General features: G+C 36.8%; 1 protein-coding gene across 2 annotated transcripts; it reads right to left on the reverse strand.

Moving 5' to 3' along the window:
- Positions 1 to 1,780: 1,780 nt before the first annotated feature.
- On the reverse strand, positions 1,781 to 13,440 carry LOC113293437. Of its 2 annotated transcripts, XM_026542073.1 has the most exons (3): positions 13,246 to 13,440; positions 9,204 to 9,394; positions 1,781 to 1,865 (listed from the first exon to the last, which is right to left on the reverse strand). In XM_026542073.1, the coding sequence occupies exons 1-3, from the start codon at positions 13,419 to 13,421 to the stop codon at positions 1,795 to 1,797; spliced, it is 438 nt and encodes a 145-aa protein (XP_026397858.1). In that variant the 5' UTR covers positions 13,422 to 13,440; the 3' UTR covers positions 1,781 to 1,794. The 2 variants fall into 2 exon arrangements, with proteins under 2 accessions (XP_026397858.1, XP_026397857.1); XM_026542072.1 differs by lacking the exon at positions 1,781 to 1,865 and having other exon boundaries at positions 8,792 to 9,394.
- Between the last annotated feature and the right edge of the window lie 11,236 nt (positions 13,441 to 24,676).

Genomic DNA, 24,676 nt, shown 5'->3' on the forward strand with positions numbered 1-24,676 from the left:
ATGTGAGATCGAATAATGTAAATCGATCTTCAAAACATCAAACAACTGGAAAAAAAAATCGAAAACACAACCAGTAATCGGTTTACGTTCATGTACTTTTAAACAAATTTTGGGTAGTGTTTTTGAAATTAACAGGGGACTTACAGAGTTTGTTTAAGTAAGCATAGATACAATCCGATCATTATAATCGGATTTTTTTGAGTCATATATAAACCAATTGTTACCTTTTCAAAGAATTTTTTTTATTTCATTTCATATCTACTCATTTTCATAGGAATCACAGATGCACTTAGCACGTTCATCATGCCTTTGAACCCCTAGGTGACCCTAGTGGATGAGTTATAGTCTCGTGAGAGTTTACATAGAGATCTACCCACAAAACCTACACAAAAACTTCTAAAATTATCAATCGTCGTCGGAGGAATCCGAGTCCGATTCACCCACCATAAAGTCCGTGCCATACTCATGAATTTTGGATACTATGAAGTGATAGCCTGCATCAAATGTGAATGCTTCCCCATTTTCCTCCAAGTAGCGCGCTTTCATAGCTTCGTGCTATAAAATCACGACACAAACTTACTTGTTAGTTACAAATTTATAAAAGTAGATTGTGTAGAATAAACCATAAAGATACTTACAAATTGTTGAAGGGACATGCTAAAGTGGCTAGCGTTCAAAATCCGTTGTACCTATCATGGATTTGTTGAAGACTTTTTCTATTCGGGTTTCCATAATCTTGCCTAAATTTGTCATATATCTTCGCCCAAAATCTTTCAGACGAGGAGTGGTCTTGAACTCGACTTTTGGTGTACCACGTTTTGGTGATTTTTCAAGTCTTCCGCGGAGTCAAACGATGTCATTTCTTGTATGAGGACGTATGAAATGAGTAGTTGTGGAGTATATGGAGTGTGAGGGAATTACATGAGCAATTTTGGGGGAAATTGGGTTCAAGGATGAGGTCTCTATATATAGAGGAAGATCCCGGCGGCTATTTTTTTTTAAAGTGAAATAATTTGGAACAATCGGTCTTCTCGAAGGTCCATAAAATCCGATTATGTTTTTATGCCACCAAGAATCGGTCTTTATGGTTTGCCAATATAAACCGGTTAAAGACATGTAAAAAAATTGAATTGTTCACCCAAAATAATCGGTTTATATAAATGCAGATATAATCCGATTCTCGCTAGAAAAAGATACAGTAAAAAAGCATTTCTAAGGCATGAAGAATCATATTATATTAACCCCCACATAAACCGATTTCTTTATGGAACCTCGACAAACAATTTATATCAAAAGTCGTATAGCCCGATTGTTGCCATGTCTTTGCCAAACAGAATTTTGAGCATGCATAAACTTGCTTTACGATATACCCATTATACAAATCATTATAATTAAAACACTTCAAGTGCATTTAAGTTCCAACACTGATCATCCAAGAAATAAACCTTAAACCATCAAAAAAAAAAGTGTTTAAAACTTAAACCAACAAAAGTCTTAAAAACTTAAAACTTATAATATCTAAAAGAGAGCATCAACATCATGGAGCAGCAGCATCAGAAGCAGGAGCAGCAGCATCTTCAGCAGCACATGCTGCAACAGCAGTGAACATTTGTTCTCATAGGATATCATCCTCAGCGTTCGCCTCCCTCCGTGCTGCAACTGCATCCATCCTCCTTCTAGAAATCGGCTGACCTCAATCAACTCTTTCATTGAAAGCTGGTCCAAAAGTTTGAACGCCTGCTCCAACTTGGTCTCCCTTCCAAATGCGAACTTGTACATGCTCCTTTCCATGATCTACGGTTTTCTGACACCATCCTCTTTCTCCATGGGGCGGTTAAACAAGCTCAGATGACTGAAATCCCTATCTACTACAAAAAAATAAAATAAAAATCAAACCAAAGAATCGGTTTATAAAACAATACATGTAATCTGATTCTGACTACAAAAATACACAGGAAAATGAAATCCTAAGAATCGGTTTATGTGATACGTATATAAAAATTGATTATGAAATGGAATCTGAAGAGACAATTCAACAATCGGTATATTAACAAGAAAATAAAACCTGATTATGGGATCGCAGAGTTCAAAAAATATTTATACCCAGAATCGGTTTATGCTAATGAACTTATAAACCGATTCTGGCGATGGCTTTTCATATTCTGATTTAAAACCCAGAATCGGTCGATGATAGTCATAATATAAACCGATTCTCTGCATGCTCTTCATGGCCAAAGAACAAAACCCTGAATCGGTTTATTCGATATGTCAACATAAACCTATTCTGGGAAAATCAGACATTTGGATTTTTCAGAATCGAAGCTTTAAACATGTAAATCAATGAAGAAATGTGAATCATAGAATGGGTTGATCGAGATTTAACTTTGTCATGTACCTGCCTAAGAGAAGAGGGTGTGCCTTATCATAATCCTTGTGGTGGTTAGTCTTTAATCTTAATTGTTGATTAGTAGTTTAATTAGAGTTAATTAATAATTAATGAGTAATTGTAATAGACGGTTGAGATTTAATCATCTGTGTGATTAGAAATCATTAGATCTAGTTAGGGAAACCTAGCTATAAAGATTGAGAGCCTGTAATGAAAACCTTAAGCAAATTATAATCAATTGAATCGTTTATTCGATTTTTAGGTTGTGTTCTTCGGAACCAATAGGCTTGATTCGTGAGAATTGAGATATTAACAGTGTTGGATCCAAACCCTGTTATTGTACATCTAGGTACATAACATTTGGCATCAGATTCACTTTCCTGGGTTAAATTTTTCAATAGCGGAACTTCAACAAACCTTGCAAAGTATACACCGCAGTTTGGAGTTTATTATCAAGTTCTTCAACATTCCCAACCCTAACCCCAACAACACTGCTGCTTCAATTGGGTTTTTAGATTCGGAATCAAAAATTGGAGAACCTACTACACCGATTAGCGATTTCAAGGTTGTTAAATCTGAAGAGGCAATACCAATTCCTATGGGTATTGATGAAGAAGCAGATGATTCGCTTGAGTTGGAATTGATCCCTCCTTTTTTCTTTGTCGACAATGAAGAAGTTGATTTTCTAGAGGATTTGATTTCTTCATTTTTATTCGATGAATCTTCAGAATTTGAGTTGATTCATTCTTATTTCTTTGAAGAAGATGATGATTCTATCGAATTGGATTTAATTCCCCAATTTTTCTTTGTTGAAAACGAAGATGTTGATTTACTTAATGGTGTGCGATTTCAATCAGAAGAAGTTGCTCCACCAGAGATGATAGACTCCTCTGAGTTGAATCAAATCAAAATTGATGAGGTTTATAATTCTGCCATGTATTTTCACTCCAATAAGTTTGGGATAACTTTAGAAAATACTGCATACTTGAAGGAATTGTTCCTTCATCACAGCAAGTTACTCTCTCTGGATTATTTTTCTCTCCATCTTATTGATGCTCGTTCCTTATTCGATCAAGGTAAGAGTGTTCAGATTTCTTCAATTACTTATTCGAGATTGCTTCTTCAATTGATTCATAGCTTTGGGTATGATTCAGATTTGTGGTTTATCAATTTGTTTGTTCGATTGTGTGGTAATAATACTGAAATTCATGATGCAGGGAAAGTATTTGTTGAAATCTCAAAGAAAAATAACATTCTGTTACTCATAATGTCTACAGTAGTTGCTCAAGAATGTTCTGCATTTACTAGAAGGTATCCTTGTAGAAGCATGAAAAGCTTTACCCTCTGTGGTAATACATTTGTTTCTTGCTCGAGTATTATTAATTGGCTAATCCTAATGGATGTTTATAATGATATATCTATTTTTCTATCAATTACTAGCTGGAGGTACCAATCTGATTTGTCGTCTTTGTGACTAATAGTTCATGTATACATTAATGATATCGAAGTTGGAAATGGTAATCTGATGTTGGTCACAATGTATGAGAAAGACAATATTCTATTGGCTAGAATACTTCCTATTGAAATGGTCAGTTCAGGTTGTGATTATGTTTCTGAGCATTTGATTTTTCTGTTGAGCTTTGTGTGTTCATGATGCTCCATTTTTTGTTGAGAGGGAACTGACTTCCACAATGGCTGCGAGAAATGTAATTTTGGGTAAATTATCTGAGGTTGTAGTGGGGAGATTGAATAGTGATAATGCTACATCATTCCTACTTGCTGAATGGTTGGAGGTTCTTCCACGTGAACATGAGCACAAGAAGTGGTTTCCAAAATCAATGCTAGTTTATGGGAGTATTTCTATCTGCGAGAAGTTTATGCAGGAAATTTTGCAGTCCCATTGGATTTCTTTGAAAATATATGAGTGCGTTCCTTGTCTGGTTTATGGTTACAATTATGTAGTGGGGGTGTATTCTTTTATTTCCTATGTCTACTTACATCCAGGTTTTAGTTACTTTTGGGTTCGACATCTCACGCGACGGCAGACTCTACTTGGTCCCGATCTTCTATGCGGAGCATGAGAACTCATGCCCTGTGCATAGTGTTTCACTTTCGATATGTGTGGATGTTGGTGGACTCATTCAGGTGGAAATATAATGTGTGTTCAACTAGTTTCTGGACTGTGAAGAACATTACTTGGGTTGATTTAGATTTTGCTTTAGATATATACCTTGCCACCATCTGGTTTTTGCGACCCACTACATTACAGGACACTGAAGCTTCTCAGCACCTTACAGCAGTTCGCTTGCCAAGACATGAACTTCTTTTCACCCAACTGTGGGATTTTCGGTTCTCGCCAACATTGAATTATAGCCGGGCAGAGTCTCTTCTGATGGGAGTTACCCTGCTTGTTTATACTGATGCTCATATCCTGTTGAAATTGCTTACATCTAAGTTCTATGAGAGATTTTCGGTTGGTGACAACATTGCATATTACATGGGGAAGCATTGCAACACAAGAAATCAGAACTTCAATGTTGAGTATTTCTATATGCTTCTTACACAATTTCCTTTTTGCGCATTCGTTTTCACCAAGGTATACTTCTTCATATACATGATTTTGGTTACTTCGATATGTGCTAGTTTACCTATTGTTGTGTATATTCGTCTCTTATTTGACCGTGGTAAAGAAATTGCACATGTGGAGTGGTGGTCCTCTTATGCTAGAAATATATCCATATTCTACATTACATCTTGTTTGATTGCTAATAATGGGTTGATTTTCATGGATGCTTATGATGGAAAATCTGCTCATGAACTGATTTTGGAATTTGAGTACCATTTGGTTGTGTGGTTTGGAATCTTTCATGTGTTTGAGTTTGTTATAAATGAAGCAAGGTATGATGCTAGTCAGATGGTTACTGAAATCCCGCAACAAGATTATATTCTCTGGTTTAATTTGATACTTCAACTGGCACGGAAAAAGGAGGTTGGAAGTACACCAGACCTGTTTGGTCAGCTTCTTCTCAGGGTTACTAGTCTTGCTCACCTAATGACAATTTACAATCACAACCCTTTCAGTGGGTTTCACACTATTCCCTTGTTGCTCTTACCGCTGCTACCACAGATGACTCTTCAACGCTGGCAGACTCCAGCCAAGAGTTTTACTCCCTATCATTTTCAGGTAGCTATAGGTGGAGTGGAGAAGCTGCACCAGTTAATCTCACCTCAAATCCAACGCTGATATGAGTGGGGGTATTGGTATGAGCACTTATACAGCTAGAGGTGTTGCTGATTATGGGGCTGCAGTTTACCATGGAAAACACAGCACAACTAGGTTCAGGTCAATGATGAACTTTACAGAACGAAATCCTTCATTGTGGTCATTCTCCTTTGCCGTTTTTTTTCAGACAGCGGACCTGGCGACTCAGTTGACATCCTTGAGGAAAAGGATGTTTCCAAGGAGTGGGGATTGTCATGTACCTGCCTAATAGAAGAGGGTGCACCTTATCATAATCCTGGTGGTAGTTAGTCTTTAATCTTAATTGTTGATTAGTTGTTTAATTAGAGTTAATTAATAGTTAATGAGTAATTGTAATAGACTGTTGAGATGTAACCATCTGTGTGATTAGTGATCATTAGATCTAGTTAGGGAAACATAGCTATAAAGATTGATAGCCTATAATGAAAACCTTAAGAAAATTATAATCAATTGAATCGTTTATTCGATTTTTAGGTTGTGTTCTTCGGAACCAATAGGCTTGATTCGTGAGAATTGAGATATTAACAGTGTTGATGATCCAAACCCTGTTATTGTAATCTAGGTACATAACAAACTTTTCTTGGTTGGATCAGATATCATTGGAGAAGAAGATCGAAAAAAAATTGATTAGGGTTTGTGGAATTTGGAAGGATTATATAAGAATAAAAAAAAATGGTTTAGTTTTTAGGTTTAATTTTTAATTTATTTACTGAAAATAATAAGGATTAGTATTTATATCAGTTAGTTTTAGGAATTAATTTGGTGTTAAATTAGTCTTTTTGTCAAATTTGGCACCCCATAGCCATTTGTGTAAGGTGGGAGAGAAATTTGATAGGCCCCGATTAAATGGCCTAGGCCCCAAACAAGCCAGGCAAACTAAAAGAAACTAAATTTGTGGAAGTTCAAAGTACAGGGTTTTTCACTTTCTTAAAACAACATCAAAAGACACTTCCTGAAAATCAGTAAAGCATAAGGCCCGGGAAAAGAACCAAAACTCTCCCCTATCGATTATCTCGGGTAAATCCAGCTTCTTATTTGAAAAGAGGCTTGGATTTTTCTTCAACCAAATAGACAAAGAAATCATCGCAAGGATCATTCCCATAAATGCTTCTACAACTTATTATGATTTTTCGCAAGTCAAAGTGGAGAAAAGATTCTTTGTCGACATGAGAAGACCAAAGAAGTAGCTGCACTCATTACTAAAATAATTCATAAACCATGAGCGAAGGAGCAATCTGAAAACAAATAATCCAAAGTTTCAACCTCCAAAAAAAACAAGACCACCAAAAATATGCATACCCAACATTTGTGCATAACATAAAAATAAAAGTAAATCATTTATAAAATATTGTTGTTATATCTTTTTTTAAGAACATCCACAAATGTGTGAGTTAATGTGGTATGTTTGGGAGTAAAAATGGAAATCGTGTAAAGATATTTATCCCGTGTATGGTAAAGTGGGATGATGTATTTACTTTTTCTTTTTATCAGAAGAGCAGATATATTAGATGAAAAGAATGTACAAGATCTCTACCATTGGTAGAGAGAGAAAAATACAAGGATTACTGGAAGATAGTATCCTATTCATTGAGGACTGAACTCATAAAGTTCAAGTGCATTATTTTACCAACAACACAAGCCCAGGATAAGACCAAGGAATTTACTTCAACACCTAAATCCAAATCTGTTTTGAAGCAATGTTTCTTCTCAAAGATACGACAATTCGTTTTCATCCAAAGTGTAGATATAACTGCAACATGGATATGACTCCATATGTAATTTCCAACATTGGATAAGTGCTTATGATGCCAACCATGATCCAACATTCTCATATTCATCGGCACAACCCAAGACTAGCATTTGTTCAGTAAAACATTGACCATACTTTATGAACAATTTTGCAGTGTAATAAAATATGGTATTGGGTTTCAATATCATTTCCAAAAAAAAAACACATAAGAATTGTAGATCTCGATACCTTTATGGTGCATAATGTATATGGTATTAAGCTTGGCATGTAATAGACACCACATCAAGAAACCGATTTTTGGAGGGATAACCGGTTTCCAAATAAAAGCATGAGGGAAATCATTCACTCAAGAATTTGCCACCATTTTTGAATATAATGATTTTACTGTGAAAGCACTCGTATTATGCAGGGACCATCTTTTTGTGTCTGATAGGCTGTCAAGTGTCGGAGGGAATCTCCAGTTAGAAACAGGGGCTCAACTAACAAATTTGTCTCAGAACCCGTGAGATTTCTTTTAAAGACGAACTTTCATCTAACACCCATAGTAACCATGTCTGCAATACTATTGTTTTTCTCACTTGATAATTTGTGGAGATTACGGAATGTGGAAGTTAGAGAAGTATTTCCTGTCAGTATCATTACAAAAACCTATTTGTTTACCAGAGTGAATAAAAGGAGTTGAACTATCACTTACCAGATGAGCTGAATCCGTTATAGTCTTCCAACAAGAAACTCCATGAGAATGATTTACTTTACTAGGTACCCACCAAGAAAAATTAGCACCATACTTGTCAACAATAATTATGTAACATAACTTGTTTTTCTTCATACCAAATCTCCAACATCATTTAGGTAGCATTGTCATATTCATCTTTTTCTGATTGCAAACACCAAATCCACCTTTCTCCTTGTCAGCACAAACTAGATTCCAGTAAACTAGATGAGAAGTTTGAGAACCAACAGAATATTCTGAAAGGAAATTTCTCGTATTTTTCTATAGAATCTTTATTATAGAGGCAGGTGTTTTAAACAAAGAGAAGTAGTATATATGTAATGAAGAAAGGTACATTTCAGAAGAACAAGTTTACCACCTTTTGAAAGAGATATGTGTCTTCAGAATAGTGTTGCATCAAACTTTTTTACAATTGGGTTACGTATTTATGTGGATGTTGACTTTGCAGCAACATGCATTCCAAGATACATGAATGGTAGGTTATGAATAACACAACCAAATTCGGCAGCCCAAGTAGTTGTTTCAGGTACATTACCAATAACTATCAATCTAGTTTTAGAGGTATTTACCTTCAAACCTTTTATGAATTCGAATCCATGTAATGTAGAGAATATGTTATGTAATTCTTTTTTACTTTGATCGATGAAGAAGATCGTGCCATCTGCATAGTGTAAGTAATTTATGACAAGGCTTGTTAAAATAACATAAAAACCACTAAAGAGGTTCAAATGTGCAGTTATTTTCAAGTATCTTGAAAAACCCTCCAATACAATAGTGAAAAGTAGAGGAGAGACCGAACAACCTTGTCTAACCCATCCGGAGCTACCGAAGTATCCAAATGCTGAGCCATTAATAAGAATAGAAAAAGTTGAGGTTGAGTAACAAAAGCGTAACCACTTACACCATTTGCTACCATATCCCATTTGTTGAAGTACTGAATCCAAGTCCTTCCAATTTATTTTGTCAAAAGCCTACTTATGGTTAATTTTACATATGATGCCAGCCTTCCCAGACCCAAGTCTTGAAACAACAAGTTTATTTTCAATAAGAGTACCATCAATAATATTCATACCCTCAATATAAACACATTGGACCGGTAAGATGAGCTTATCCATAAACAACTTGAATCTGATAGCAAGTACTTTGGTTATGATTTTATAAACACTTATCAAGAGACAAATTGGCTTGCGATCCTTTGTAGTCTTTATGTAATCTTTCTTTGGCACCAAGGTGATGAAGGTAGATCTATGACACCAATATAATCTGTAGAGCAAAATTCAGCAACAATATCCATTATATCAGATTTAATAAAACTCCAACTTTTGCTAAAGAAAATGATAGGAAATCCATCAGGACCAGGCGCTTTATTATTGCCTAATTCTTGAATGGATTGGATAACCTTATCCGACGACAAATTGGCTTCCAGAATATGATATTCTAGAGAGATTATCTTGTCAGAATTTATACCTTCATGTGCTGGTTTTATAATTAATCTCATCTTCAGAATAATGTATTTACCATTATAGTTTAGCTAAAACAATTATTGCATATGATGTTTGAAATAACGGACGAGAATAAAAACCCTACTCACAAACTAAGGTGCGTGTTAAAATATCGTCCAAAATTTCTTTTCCAAATCCCAACCTAAAATTGTCACTGTTACTTTCCTCGACTTTATTTAGTCTGCTTCTCATACTAGATGCGAGGAAAGGTCTTTCTTTCCTTAGTGATCGTTTTTTTTTTTAATCTTACCTAGATCAAGTTTAGCTTATAATTTTTCTTGTCCACGTTATCAATGGTTATACTAGGCGTGAAACATGCTTTATCAGTTGTGGAAGAGATGGTCTTGATCAATGATTATACGATGGTTAGATCACCACTATGGTGGCATAGCTATGGTTTCATCTCATTTGGTTTAAAAGGGTTAATTGGTGGTGCTCAGTTCAGATGCAAACTTGGTGGTTGAGAAACAAATGATTTTCTTCAACAACTTGGTTATGTAGATGACGGTGTGTAGGCGATATTCCCCGACTCTGGTAGGATTCTTTTGTTATTGAGTTGATAATTCTAATTTTGTTGAAGCATACACCGTTGCTTATGGTTTGTGGGCGTTGAAGACATCAGGTCTTTTGGGATTGTTTCTGCTTTTAAGGCGTTGAGGATGTCGGGTCTTCTTCGATTATACGAAAATATTTGAATAATAATGGATATTGTTCATTTTGTGATTTGGTTCATGTGGTTATGGAGTAGTATTTAATAGATATAGTGATAATGTTTTCATGGTATTCACGATATTTGGTTCAGATGAATAAATTTATTGTGCTATTGTTGGAGTGGAGTCAGGGAAGCTCGAAGCTGAATTAGAGCACCACTACCCTATGTGCTTTTTCGTCTCTCGGACCTAGCTTTTTTTCCTCTGTTTTCTTTTTGATTCTTTTAGTTTTCTCCATTCTGTGTTTATTTGTGTAGTTAGTATTTACTTTCTATAAATTCTTTTTACATAGATAAAATCCCCTCTTCCAACTAAAAGAAAAAACCTTCAAAAAATTTAGTGAGTGTTGGAACACCGTGGAGTGTTTTAAATTTTACTTGAGCCTGATTCAAATTTTTCACTATTTAAGCATAATATTTTAACACAGAGAAATAACCCATAATTGTTATTTGAGGTGCTATTTAGCAATTTAAAATAGCTTCCACATTTCGTGGTTGTGGATGCTCTAGTAATACATTTTTGTGAAATAATTATACAACGATTGTTGTTGTAATCCATTAACTTATTAAAAAAAAAAATTCTCCCCCCTTTGTCTTTTGATTTCTCCAGTTATGAACTAAATCTGAGCATAATTTTAACGTCTTCTTGAATCTAGACATACCTGGTTATAACTATTATTAAAACAACCGCTTTAAAGCAATTTTAAGTTTTTTAGTTATCTTTTTTCTAATTGGCTTTGTCTCGCATAGCTTATGTCTGCAGATTACATGATGCTTTAGTTATTAAACCGCATTTTATTTAATTGCTACAATCATCTGAAATATATATGTCATCAAGGTAATTCCCGAAGGAGATTCTACGGTTCGATCAAGATCAATGGCCACCGGAAAGAACTGTGACAATGATAGATTAAGCATATTACTCTCATTTGGGACGCTTGAATCTAATCGAAGAAGACAAATTTGGTGGTGAAGTATTAAGTAACTTGTCTCTCAAATATCACCGATTTTATTTTTGAAATAAATACTTTTATCTTATTTTTATCATATTTGAGCAGTTTTTTTTTTTTTGAAGCATGTATTTATCAATATAAGATTAGATTACAATTTCACGTGGATATATGGTACCCAACGAGTCATGCAAAATAACTTGACTAATAAAAGTCGAATCGTCTGATCCCAGATTTTACTTGATAAATTTCTTATTTGACTTCCATTTGCCACATGATTGGCCAACGATCCGCTGTTTAATTTTCTTTCATGTATTTGAGAATGATATACTCTTCCTTGGTATGTTAATGAAATTAAGAGATTTCCTTCAAAGAAACAAACAAAAAGTAAATCGTGACTGCAGGTTTTCTTGGGGATGTTAAACCGAAACCAATTTATGTTTTCACTTCTATCATGTGTGGATTTTGAGTTCTTGCGTACAGTATAAAATACTAATAATACGATAGAAAGAAAGAAGCAATTAGTGGACAAAGAAGATAATATATAAGAACATTGACTTGTATCGACTAAAAAGATCATCCATTTGCATTAGCATTACAATGTACTTGAAAATATTTTAAATATTAGTGGGATTGGTTAGCCGACGATTTTTTGATGCCCTTCCCAGTTCCCATTAATGCATAATATTTTGATACTTCAAACATAGTGATTTCTGTTTAATATGATTTTGTTTGATTCATTGTTTGTTTTCTGTTTTCTAATAAATTTATCAAAAAATTGGTTAAAAAGACTAAAATCAACAATTTCTGTGTGAAATGGACAGTTAGGTTTTGATACTGTTTAAATGGACAAAAATGTAAAAATAGGCAGGATGTAACCAATTTCATCGTGCCCATTTTCAAATATTTTTTCTTATTTTTAATTTACACAGGATGTATCCAGTTTCATCCTTGCTATTTTTTAAATTTAAGCTAGGATGAAACCAGTTTCATCCTTACTATTTTTATTTTTTTTTTGGCCATTTCACCTAAACTATTTTTTACTCGTCCATTTAAACCGTGATTTAAAAATATTTGGACAAATGACCCATTTTCCGTAAATTTATTGAAGTTCAATTCAGAGCATTATATTAGCTCAAATTTCAATTATTCTCCTAAAACAAAATAAATAATGCGCAACCAGAAAAATGCTCTTTGCCCACTTATTTATTCAAAAACGTTTCTTTACCTACTGCTACATCTGTCTCTAAAAAACAGGCAGGTTTGGGTGTTCATTTGTAACCGGAATGCTGTTTAGCTGCGAAGAAAAAGATCGAGGTACTAGTTAATAAAGATGTCATTAACCAATGCAGCAGTGAGCAGACTTTTAACTAAGAATGAAACCACCCACGAGATCTCCACACTCTCCACGTTAAAATCAAGAACGAAAGACAATCAAATAATCAATCAGTTAAAGGAATCCAATGCGAGGGACAAATTGATGGAGGGATTGATAATTCCTCCTACCAGACAAATCAGTCACTTATAGAGAGAACTCCAGGCACTGGCAGATACATTTTTGCACGGTTGGATCAAATCAGGGGAGGTAAGCAAGAAAAGTAGGAAAAAAGAGATTATGATCCATGATCATTCTCTGTGGGGGGTGATTTGATGTGATGCATACATGAATATACATGAGAGCAGTTGGAAAAGCAAAACATAACACGTTACTAAAGAACAGACCAAAGACTATGTATATAGTGCTGCTGCAGGTTTTACGAATTAATTTCATTTTTTCCGTACCAAAACCAAAGTTGGCAGTAACGTGAGGCCATGGGGTTTTTGATTAGTTTCCCACTAAAAACTATCTGAATATTATTAAAGTTTCTCTAGTGGGGGTGTGTCTGTCTGCTCTGCTCTGCTTAATCGATAATACCGTTTAGTCAGTTAATATAATATTGGATGAGATCATACCGGTAACTGTTTGGCTGGAGGCGTCTAGATATACCAATCACATCTTCAAGATAATGCAGCTGAAGTGGTGCATGAAAGGTCTCGCTCGAGCTGGCAGCGGCAGGGATCCAGAGCTTGTTGGAAGAGTGGCAGACCGAAGAGTACTGGAAGTGGGTAGGGAATCTAAGATACGCCATCCATCTACAACAAGGGGTGTCTGGGTTTACTTGAAGTACTCACTTGATAAAGATGCGAGTAATCTCAAGGTTTCTTGACTTTGAGTCTTGACATTGTTGGGATTTCAAATCGCATTCATTGGGGAGCTTACCAAAGAAAAAGAAAGACATAGCTAACGGAAATTCGTGGCTGATGTTTTGGCTGTAGCAGTTGGTAGACTTTGAGGTTCATACTTCACCAACCCTTGCCAAAAAAACGTAAAAAATAAAATAAAATGATTTTGGATGATGCAAGCTGTAAGGGAAGAAGTGCATTTTCAATTTGGTAGGCTGTATGTCTATTTTCCTTCTATCAAGGTCGTATTGTCCGTATGTCTATTTCATTTTCAGCGTATTTTTGTATATCGCATCTCTGAATGGATTCTTTATGGACTTCTATAGGAGAGCCTGGGATATCATGAAAATAAATTTCATGAAGGCGTCGAATGAGTTCCATCAGTTTGGTAGTCTTGAATCATCGGAGGTGTAGCGTCTCTTTCTTAATCTTAATCACTAGGAAAGAGGATACATGCACTTCTAATGATTACCGACCTATAAGCCATCCTCGGTAGAATTTTTTTCCTTTAAATGGTAAATGGCTTATAAATTCTAGACGGCGTTTTTATTACAAGTGAATGTGTTGATGGCAAGTTGAAAGCTAGGAAACCCGGAATTCGTTGTAAGATTGGCATGAAAAAGATGTCTGACAACGTTAATTGGCAAGTATTGTTTATAATATTGCAGAAGCACGACTTCGGCGACAAATAAATATCCTGGATCAAATGGTGTGTAATTGCTACTCATTTATCTCTTCTTGCGAATGGAGGGTCTACAGAAAAAAATCAAACCAAGTAAGGGTTTATGATAGGGAGATTTAGTGTCCCCGTAATTGTTTCTTTTGGTGGTCGAGATCCTTTTTAAATTAATAAACGATGCAGTTGAGAGAGGACAGCTGTCTGGTTTCCAAGCGGTGGATCAAGGCTCTATAATTTCTCATCTTCAATTTGCGGACGACACATTGATTTTTATTGATGCTTTCGTGGAGGAAGTTAGAAGTCTTTTCATTATTTTGGATGTCTTCGAAACTATTACAGGTTTGAAGCTGAATTTAGATAAGAGTACTATGATCAATGTGGGAGGCGAAGGGGTTATTGATGTTCTAGCCAGATAACTTTGCTGTAAGACAAAGAAGCTTCCTTTCGCTTACCTTAAAATGCCAATTGGAGCACATTGGCGAAGCACAACTGTAGTTACCTAAAATCGGTGAGAGGCCAAAAGTGGTGTTCTAGGGTTTTGAAAGTGAGTTACGGGAGGTTGAGCACGAACAATCTTCGTCTAAACCACGCGCAGTGGCCGTTCAAAGAATGCTTCAGTCACAAGGAAAAGATTCAGGGCTGGTCTAAGGGAGGGAAGCAGATGAAGAGAGAGATAAGAGAATTCTAGGGTTTAAAGAAGAATTGCTCTGAGAGGTTATGAGAAAGATGATCGTAGCTTGGAGAAATAGATGACCTATTTATACCTGAATTCTCTAATTTCAGGTCGGTGAAGATAAGGATTGCTTTCCGTGCCGTGCGGGGAAATTTTCCCGTCTCTTCAGGAATAGAGATAAACTAGGTTGAGTTTATCTCATTATTTCAGCGCCTTTACTCTCTTCTGCGGTGAGAAATAAATCGGGTATTTCTCACACATTTCGTAGACTGCCAGACCAAAACCCTAATTGTTATCCCCTCATTTGTGTGAAGCTGAGTTAGCCTTTGTGATGATGTGCTGAGAGATAGAAATATTCTCTTTAGCTGAGTTGGCCAAGATAGAGAGATATTCTCCGATTTGTAAGAATGACTAGGATGAGTCACGTAAAAAGGCATGGGATGCCTCAGAATTCGTGTGAAGAGTCTGAAAAGGATATTCGATTCCCACATGAGGCTCGTGCCTACCATGGGGAATATTCAGCCTTGTATGAGATTTCCAGATAGATTTGAATCTCTCCGAGATTTTGAAGAGAAATTTGAACCTCTCCGAGATTCTGCAGAGAGATTTGAATCTTTCCGAGATTTTGCAGAGAGATTTGAATCTCTCCGAGATTTTGCAGATTTTAAAGAGATTTGAATCTCTCAGATATTTTGAAGAGAGATTTGAATCTCTTCGAGATTTTGCAGAGAGATTTGAATCTCTTCGATATTTTAAAGAGATTTGAATCTCTCCGAGATTTTGAAGAGTTTTGCAGAGAGATTTGAATCTCTCCGAGATTTTGCAGAGCGATCAAAAATCTCTCAGAAGATTTTCTTAACGGATCTGAATCTCTCTGTGGTAAGCTGGGACTCGCCCTGGAAAGAGATAAAAGGCTTTGTACGCCCTATTAATGCTTCTGCGAGACTTTGGCTCACTTGTCTTTGACCAGCGTATCTTGCAGATATGTGCTAGGAATCAACTGTGTGTCCATATGATATGCTAACAAGATCAGTGTAATTCTTGATCCATGAGTTTTAATCATGGAATGAATGTTGCTTAATTAAAATATTTTTATTTCCTTAAGTGATAGCTCTATTCATCTTTGAAAACGATCGATATTAATCTTCAAACTGATGATATAAAAGTTAGCAGAAGTACTGATGATCTTGAGTTTGCTGATGTATATACCCATCATTCGTTCTTCATTGAGGTATCCTCGATAAGTCTTGAGATTTATCTCTCCTTAATCATCTCTGATGCATACTTCTTCAACCATTGAATAAATAGAAGTAGTCATATTTGTCAAGGATTCTCTTTGTTTAGATGTTTGTCATAAAACTTCAGATTTGAGACACTTAGGGAGAATGGATGTAGAATCTTCATAGAGACTCCTATTTGAGTCACCGACCTCAACTTTGAAAGGTAAGAGGATAATATTTATAGTGCAAAAATAATCACTTGATTCCGAGTTCGTTTAGTCAATCAAATCCATTTACACTTTTGACTTCAGAAGTCTCGTGTAAAAATTTCAGGAGTTTTTGAGATTGCACTTACTTCGGTGTTGGGACCAAATATCCTAGCTTGTTTATCCATTTGAGGCGCCATTTTGGTATGTTGTTGGGAAGATATAGAGGAACATATTTTCTTCAGAATGTACCACGAAATTCCTTATGGATTGTCATCAGTTTTCAAGTCTTTGCGTTGGAATATGCGAATGTCTGTTTTCGAAAGGAGTCCTTGTTGCGTTTGAACTCTTGATGTATTGAGACTCTTATAAAATGATCTCTTGGAGTTTTATGACCTTATTAATACTCCTTAGATTAGTATAGGTCGTAATTTTTGCCTCCTTGGTCAGAGACATGCCCATCATTTGATTTTATGTTTATACCCTTCGTCGTGAAGAAAACGTATTTTCCTTGATCCTTTGTTAAAGTGTGGATCCAAAAAATCCACGAGTATCTATTGATATGTTAGATGGATTTATTTATAAGTATAAGAATCTAGGTATGAGGGTATGCTTGAAGGGATTAGGAGAAGACAATTATTGAAGGGATTAGGAGATGACAAGGCTTGAAGGGATTGTATGGGGACAAGGTTTTAGAGGAAAAGACCGGTCTTCATGTAAATCAAACCATAATCCTGTGTTGTTGCTCCCTTGATTTTAACTTATGTAGTTTGAACTTTGCAGCCTTATCTGATATTCTCTTTGTTTATAGAGTACTCTTTATGGTGAGAACGAGTTCGACCTTGGAAAAATGCGGATGAGGCGGGCGACGGATTATATCGTGAGAAAGATAACTCCGAACGGTCTTGCTTCTGATGATCTTGTAAACCTGGGAAACTTGGTGACAACCCGTGATCATCTTTGCTTTCAATATGAGGTGGTTGCGAGTGGCTCAATTCTGTCACGATCCGTCGGGGTAAGTTGAGTTCAGGTCCTCGTATTTTAAAGAGTTTCTTAATCTGGAATGAATCCTGGTAGATGAAGAGCTGGAACATGCTAAGCAGGTGGCTCGAGATGCAGAGGCCAAAGTGAAGCAGCTGAACATGAAGCAAGATATATTTTTTAGGGGTCTTTGTTCTTTAGGGTTGATACTTTCTTTTTCTGGACCTTTTCCGTATGCATCTAGTAAAGGAAGAAGACCTGACGAATTCTTAATTTGTTCAAACCCTAGATGGCTCTGTTGCATATGCGAGTATGTGAAAACCCTAAGTAAAGTTCGTAATAGGAAGTCCTTCCTTGCGCGATCTTCACTCCAGAGGTTGTAGAAACTTCGTTTGACGTCCGATTTCAGTGGTTGACCCCAACTATCGAACAAAAAGATATGCCTTTCATATATTATAGAGAAAATTTAAGATCTGGACATTGTTTTCAGGTGATAAGTCCACGTGAAGTTGAACTCGGAAGTATATGGTTTTACAGCAGCTATATATTCCTTCAAGTGTTTTGATGATATCTCTTGGACCATATTTCGAAACATCATTCCCTTTTAACACATGGTAGGAAAGAAATGGACGGATACTTTTCATCAAGGGGGTGTTGTCCAAATCTCTACCAATTTGTCTTAGTTCGTCGAGTTATGTGACTAAAGTATGAGTCGCGTCTGAGTAGAGTGAAAACTATAGACTCCTCCTCAAACCGATTGCGAACCCTAGTTTGTCTCCTGCATGCGTTTATTATCGAAGGATAATTTGAATGCTTCGTCTACTTTATATAGTCATGTTACACGCGTATAAAACCCTAAAACATCTTGTCTTCAGTCAGGATCCGGGACATAGTTGCAATTGCTAAGTACAGAGAAGATGCTGATAGAGGATAATTCAACGAGACCGGAGAGAGATGCGGTATTTCTCGAGTCACAGATAAGTCCCCTTCACGATTTTGAAGGCCGATCTCTAGTCACCTAATCCCAAGTAATAACATGTTGTGTTGTGGGTTTGGGGAGTTGAATAGTCTTGATGTGTCCCGATCTTTTGATACTCTCGCGCTGATCGTTTCTAAATATGTTATATGAAAACTGGATGTCTGGGCCACCTCCTGTTGGCCATGCATATGTGTGACACACGATTCTTCGTTAGTCCCCAGTTTGATATAAGACTAGGGATTCCATTGACTTTGGGACGCTTGTAAAATGAAGTAAGACCCTTGTAACATACAAGATTGAGTCTTCAAAGGGGCAAACGATAATCTGTGGGTTGGAGAGTCATGTCGAGATACTGCTGATGTATCTTTGTGGACAAGATAAAGTTTTTGTTCCGCCTCTACAAGGTGTCTTCACAGAGACTCATGCGAACATCTGTTGTAAATTTTCTGCTGAGATCTATTCTTCTAGGAGATGGTTAACCGTACTTGAGAGTAGTAGACACCTTCTGGGACTGGGGGAGATATATCTTGTCCTTCAGTCATCCTGTCCGACTCTGACACATAGGCAGTTTGTTGAGCCGGTTTTTCGATAAAAGAGTCTTTGGATGAGGGGACCGCTAGTAGGAGTCTAGATGATTAGCGTGTGCCCTGGAGCAACGGTCTCGAATGCTTCCCTTGTTTACTTCATTGAGAGTACTTGGTTGCGGCTGTATGTCGAGTAATGAAGTTTTATCTGAATTGTTAGCCTCACGAGTATCGTTTCGGATTTCATTTCCCTTGATAGATTCACTTGTAAAGAAATTATCTTTCTCCATCTTGGGTGAACTGAGGTTCCATCGGAAAATGAAATGTGATATTTTTTGGTAAAGTTGTGGAGGCTCATCGAGGATTGGCCGTAACCCCTAGGTCTAGTTCTTTTTCTTTTTGACAGAATGTGTGTTGAGGTAGCATATCGACTAGCAACTTTGCGTCTTCGGATAAGGCTGAGTTTCGGTTGAGCCTTGTCTTGCGATCTGGTTTTGCTTCATACTTTTTCGCGTTCTTGTCATGATCCTCTGAAGCAGGAAGGGAGATAAGATGTATATTTGTTGGCCGTTTATGACCCTATGTGGCTCTGCAACACTTTAGACTAGGTCACGAATTTTTTGGAGATTTTCCAAGTTTCCACTAAATTTATCATATAGATGACGAAAAGACAAATCCGAAGGAAAAAGAACTAGGTCAATCGGATACATAATGAAAAAGTTATAAGTAAAATAGTAAAGTGAAGTAAACTTCCAGAGTGTCATGTGATCAGGTTGAGGGCCCTTGACCTAAACGCATTTTGGAGAAAATATTCATTAGTATATCCTAGTTTAGATCATCATATGGTCCTGGAGAGATATGGGGTCAGCTGGATGGTTGCTCCTTTACTCTGTCGCGTTCGTAACGAGCTTCATCTTCTCCGGTGAGGTCGATTGCAGACATAATGGATCCCGTCCATGCTATTATCATTAGTTTTTGTACTCCTTCTTTAGGAAACGTGTACTCGATCTAATTTATTTTATCTATCCCTACTGGTAACTCTAAAGTCGTTTTTCAGATAAGTCTGTATGTCTACCTGAGATTTTTTAAGATTTTGTTGAGTCTCCGGTAGTTCTCAGGTCTTCGCCTAAACCACGAACAGTCTTCGCCTAAACCACGAACAGTCTTCATCTAAACCACGCACAATGGCCACTCAAAGGCTGCTTCAGTCACAAGGAAGATATTTAGGGCTGGTCTTAGGGAGGGAAGCAGATGAATAGAGAGATCAGATAATTCTATGGTTTGAAGAAGAATTTCTCCGAGAGGTTGTGAGAAAGATGGTCGTAGCTTGGAGAAATAAATGACCTATATATAGATGAATTCTCTAATCTTAGGTTGGTGAATATAAGGATTGCTTTCCGTGTTGTGAAGAGCAATTCTCCCGTCTCTTCAGGAATATAGATAAACTAGGTTGAGTTTATCTCATTATTCCACCGCCTTTACTCTCTTCTGCGGTGAGAAATAAGCTGGGTATTTCTCACACGTGGCGTATACTGCCAGACAAAAATCCTAATTGTTATCCCCCCATTTGTGTGAAGCTGAGTCAGCCTTTGTGATGATGTGTTGAGAGATAAAAATATTCTCTTTAGTTGAGTTGTCCAAGATAGAGAGATATTCTCCGATTTGTAAGAATGACTAGGATGAGTCACGTGAAAAGGCATGAAATGCCTCAGAATTCGTGTGGAGAGTCTGAAAAGGAGATTCGATTCCTACATGAGGCTCGTGCCTACCATGGGGATTATTCATCCTTGTCTGAGATTTCCAGAGATATTTGAATCTATCCGAGATTTTGAAGAGAGATTTAAACCTATCCGAGATTTTGCAGAGAGATTTGAGTCTCTCCGATATTTTGAAGAGTTTTGCAGAGAGATTTGAATCTCTCAGAGATAGTGCAGAGATATTTGAACCTCTCCGAGATTTTGCATACGGATCAAAAATATCTCAGGAGATTTTCTTAACGGATCTGAATCTCTCTGTGTTCAGATGGGACTCGCCCTAGAAAGAGAGAAAAGGCTTTGTCCGCCTGATTAACCAGCGTATCTTGCAGAGATGTGCTAGGAATCAACTGTGTGTCCATATGATGGGCCAACAAGACCAGTGTATCTCGAAAGGATGTTCTAGGAGTCCGTCGAAAGGGCCAGGAGGCAGAATAACCAGCGTATCTCGCGGGGATGTCCAAGGAGTTATTCAGAAACCTCAGTAAGTCGAGTCAGAGCCTAGAGCAGACATGACCAATGTATTTCGCGATAATGTAATCAGTCCTTGATCTCAAATAGGGTGAGTCGTTCTTACAAGAGACATGCATATCTCCGTTCTTGGTCATAAGTCCGTCGGGGCCGTATTTACGCATCTACAAAGCCTACATGACCAGCAGTATCTCGTCGAGGATGTATATTAGGAATCATGGCATCACAATCAGCCGCATCTCTTGAAGACATGCTGAAATTGTGGTTGTTCTGGTTCATAAGTACGCCGAGGATGTTTTACGCTCTACAGAACCTACGTGACCAGAAGTATCTCGTTGAGGATGTGCACTAGGAATCACGACATTACGACCAGCAGTGTCCCGCGGGGACGTATACTAGAAACCGTTGCTAAGGATGCCTTGAGGGACAAGGGCTTAATCTCTCCCGTAAGAGTTAAATTTTGTCTATGGTCTTGAAATGCCACTTTTTCCCCTTATCCAAATTTCATCATCCACAACAACAGTATGGGACCATGTTTTTATTAGAAAGGAACAAAAGTTGGCATCGTGGAAGAAGATGCAACTTAATAAAGCAGGTAGATTAACCCTTACCAAGAGTTGTCTTGCGATCTTACCAATTTATCGGTCTCTTTTTCACTTTCCGGTAAGTGTGGAAAAACGTATGATAAGGATTATGCGTAACTTTCTGTGGGGTGCGGTGGAAGGTAAAAAGAAATTGGTGTGGGTTTCTTGGAAGAATCTTTGTGTGCCAAAGGAGAACGGGGGGCTCGGTGTGCGCAAGTGGATTTGTAGATTCTCGAAAACCAAAAACAGTTTTTGGAGGAAGATAGTGAATGAGAAATTCAAATATAATAGTGAACTTTTACTACCTGATGTGGAAAATAAGCCACAAGGTCGGAGTCTGTGGAAGAACATCAAAAACATGGTGCCAACAGTCCAGCGAATGGCGAAGTTCACGGTCAAAAATGGGAAGGACATTCGTTTTTGGAAGGACTAATGTCTAGATAGGGGAAGATTACAAGACTTGTTTCCGATTGTTTTCAAGGCTACAAGGGTGAAGGATGCGATAATTTCAAATATGATTGTCAATGGTGGATGGTTTTGCGATTTCAAGAGGCCTCTAAACATGAACGATCAATTAGAATTGGATCTTATAAGACGTGATATACATAACGTTCCTGACCTGGTAGAAATGGAAAACGAAGTGTAGATTTTGGAAAATTTCATCTCACAACGGTGTTACGAAACTCTCACAGGTAGAATGTAGGAGTGCGACTTTGACAAATTTCTTTGGAAAGGCAACATAGCCGACAAGGTTAGTTTTATCCTTTGGGCTACATTTCGTGACTCTCTTCCAACTAGATATATTCCGTGTCATTATGGAATAATCACTGATAGTGACCAGTGTGTTTTGTGCAATGACGAAAGAGAATCAGCAAACCACATGTTTATGCATTGTCCATACTCCTTCGAGGTTTGGAGATATTTCATAACAACGCTTAAGATAGCTTGTCCTATGCCAAGTACTTTTCTTCAATCGTTTGAAGCTTGGTCTATAAATGTACTTTGCGTCGTTATGGAATAACCATTGATTGTGACCAGTGTATTTTTTGCAATGACGAAAAAGAGTTAGCAAACCAGATGTTTATTGTTAGAGCATTGCTCGGTCGAAATCAAAGGTGTTGCTATCTAAAGATTGTTGTCAAAAATATATCTTGATTTCTAGTCTACAATTAGTTAAGTCAGATAGAAGTGTAGTTGAGAAACGGACATCACAACAATCATCATTGTGTTCTACCGCTTGAAGGCGAAGATCAACCGAAGCTTTTGGAGAACTTCTTCAACAAAAGTAAGTGAAGACTGAACCACCTATTTCTCAAGTTATATTCATCTTTCTATCTATGAAACGTTGTCGCGTAACTAATTGGACTATTATAAGCATATCAAGAATTTTGAGTCAAGTTTATCTCGGTAATTAGTTCTCGAAATATAAATGACTAAGCTTAATGAACATTTGTTCGTACTTGATGAATAAGGAAAATTTATTGTTCGTAATCTAAATTATGATTCAAGATTATCATTCGAAAATAGCCTGGAATAGTGATATGTATCATTGATGTTATTTGGGAATGTTTCGAATTGATCTAGAGAGAAATATAGAACTACTGAAAATCTGGATACATGACAGTATGCATACCAGTTTCACAAACTGGAAAAATAGGTCCGAAGCCGTAGGGCATGTATCTAGTACACGTACAGGTGTAGCTATAGTTTGGCAGCGACTTACTGGTATGCATACCCAGTATCCATACTACAAAAAGTCTGTGAACTCGTGAACCTGGAATGGTACACATACTTAGTATGCATACCGAAAAATAAATGTTAAGTGGGTTCTGAAACCGGTGTGGTATCCATACCCGGTAGCAAACCGAAAAAGTTATTTATGTTCTGGAACTTATATTTGTTTTAATGGTACACATACCCGGTACATTTACCATGACGAATATAGTCACAAACAAGGTTGAAGTACACGTACTTATCCTGTCGAATATTTTCAGATGCACATAAAATTATTTTTGTGAGATAATTAGCATTTGAATAAATCTCTAAGAACACTATATAGACATGATTGATCATATTATAACTTATGTGTGTGACTCAAACTTAAAAGTCTTAAGTGTTTATGAAAATAATTAAGCTTATAGTTTAATAGGCTAGGTTCGGCTAACCGTTTATGAACAATGTTTTTGTACACTATTCGGTTACGGTTAATCCTAACCAGAGTGTATGTCTTGATATGTAAATTACATTTCAAAGATTCATCTAACTGTGGATATTGTTTACTTGGTTCGAAAGCTATCTTAGATTAAACCTAAAACAACCTATGCTTTGAAAATCGATAAAAGGGGAACCTCAAACAACTGGGATCTTTGAATCCAGACACTACATTTGTGTGTCCTAGTTATAAACTAGAGTCATCCTCTTCCTAGCTAAAACTTTAGGGTTTAACGACTTCAAAGACTTCATAGGGATTCGTGATTCCTGATTCCTAATCTAGTTATATTTTTATTAGAGCACTGCTCGGTCGAACTCGCAAGCGTTGCTATCTCAAGCTTGTTTGTCAATGTTAGTGATCAAAACTATAAGTCTTGATTTCTAGTCTACTTATAGTGATGTCTCAGACTAGGATAGATTGTGTAGTTGACCATTAGACTTCACGGCGTTCATCATTGAAGACGAAGAACTACTAAGGAGAGCTTGTGGAACTTCATCAACAAAAAGGTATGTGGAGACTGAAACTCATCTATCACTTGGAAAGTCTGTTTCTACTTTATCTCATATATTGGGACATAAGTCGTATTACGATATACTTTTCTACCAACTTATACACATTTAAGATTTCGAGCTGAGTTTAACTCGCTTACATATTTCTCGGAATATGTGTTGGAAAGCTTTCACTTCGACCAAGTTCATCTTATATTCTTAACGAAAGTCAAAAGACGATCATGTGAAAATTTTCGAGTAACATCTTACATGGTTTATGTGATACAATCATTTGGTTTACATTTGGAATGTTTCGTTATGAAAAATGATTTTATGCTAATAGTGTGTGAAAACGGCTATTGTCATCCTCTAAGAAAGTTTCAATGATTG

The sequence above is a fragment of the Papaver somniferum genome, chromosome 7 (genome assembly GCF_003573695.1).
Source record: "Papaver somniferum cultivar HN1 chromosome 7, ASM357369v1, whole genome shotgun sequence".
NCBI lineage: Eukaryota > Viridiplantae > Streptophyta > Magnoliopsida > Ranunculales > Papaveraceae > Papaver > Papaver somniferum.

Coding starts and splice junctions, on each gene's coding strand:
- LOC113293437 (XM_026542072.1), bottom strand. CDS start 13,421: ATGGCGTATCTTAGATTCCCTACCCACTTCCAGTACTCTTCGGTCTGC. Junction 9,395..13,245: donor CTCCAGCCAAACAGTTACCG/GTATGATCTCAT, acceptor TTTGCTCTACAG/ATTATATTGGTGTCATAGAT.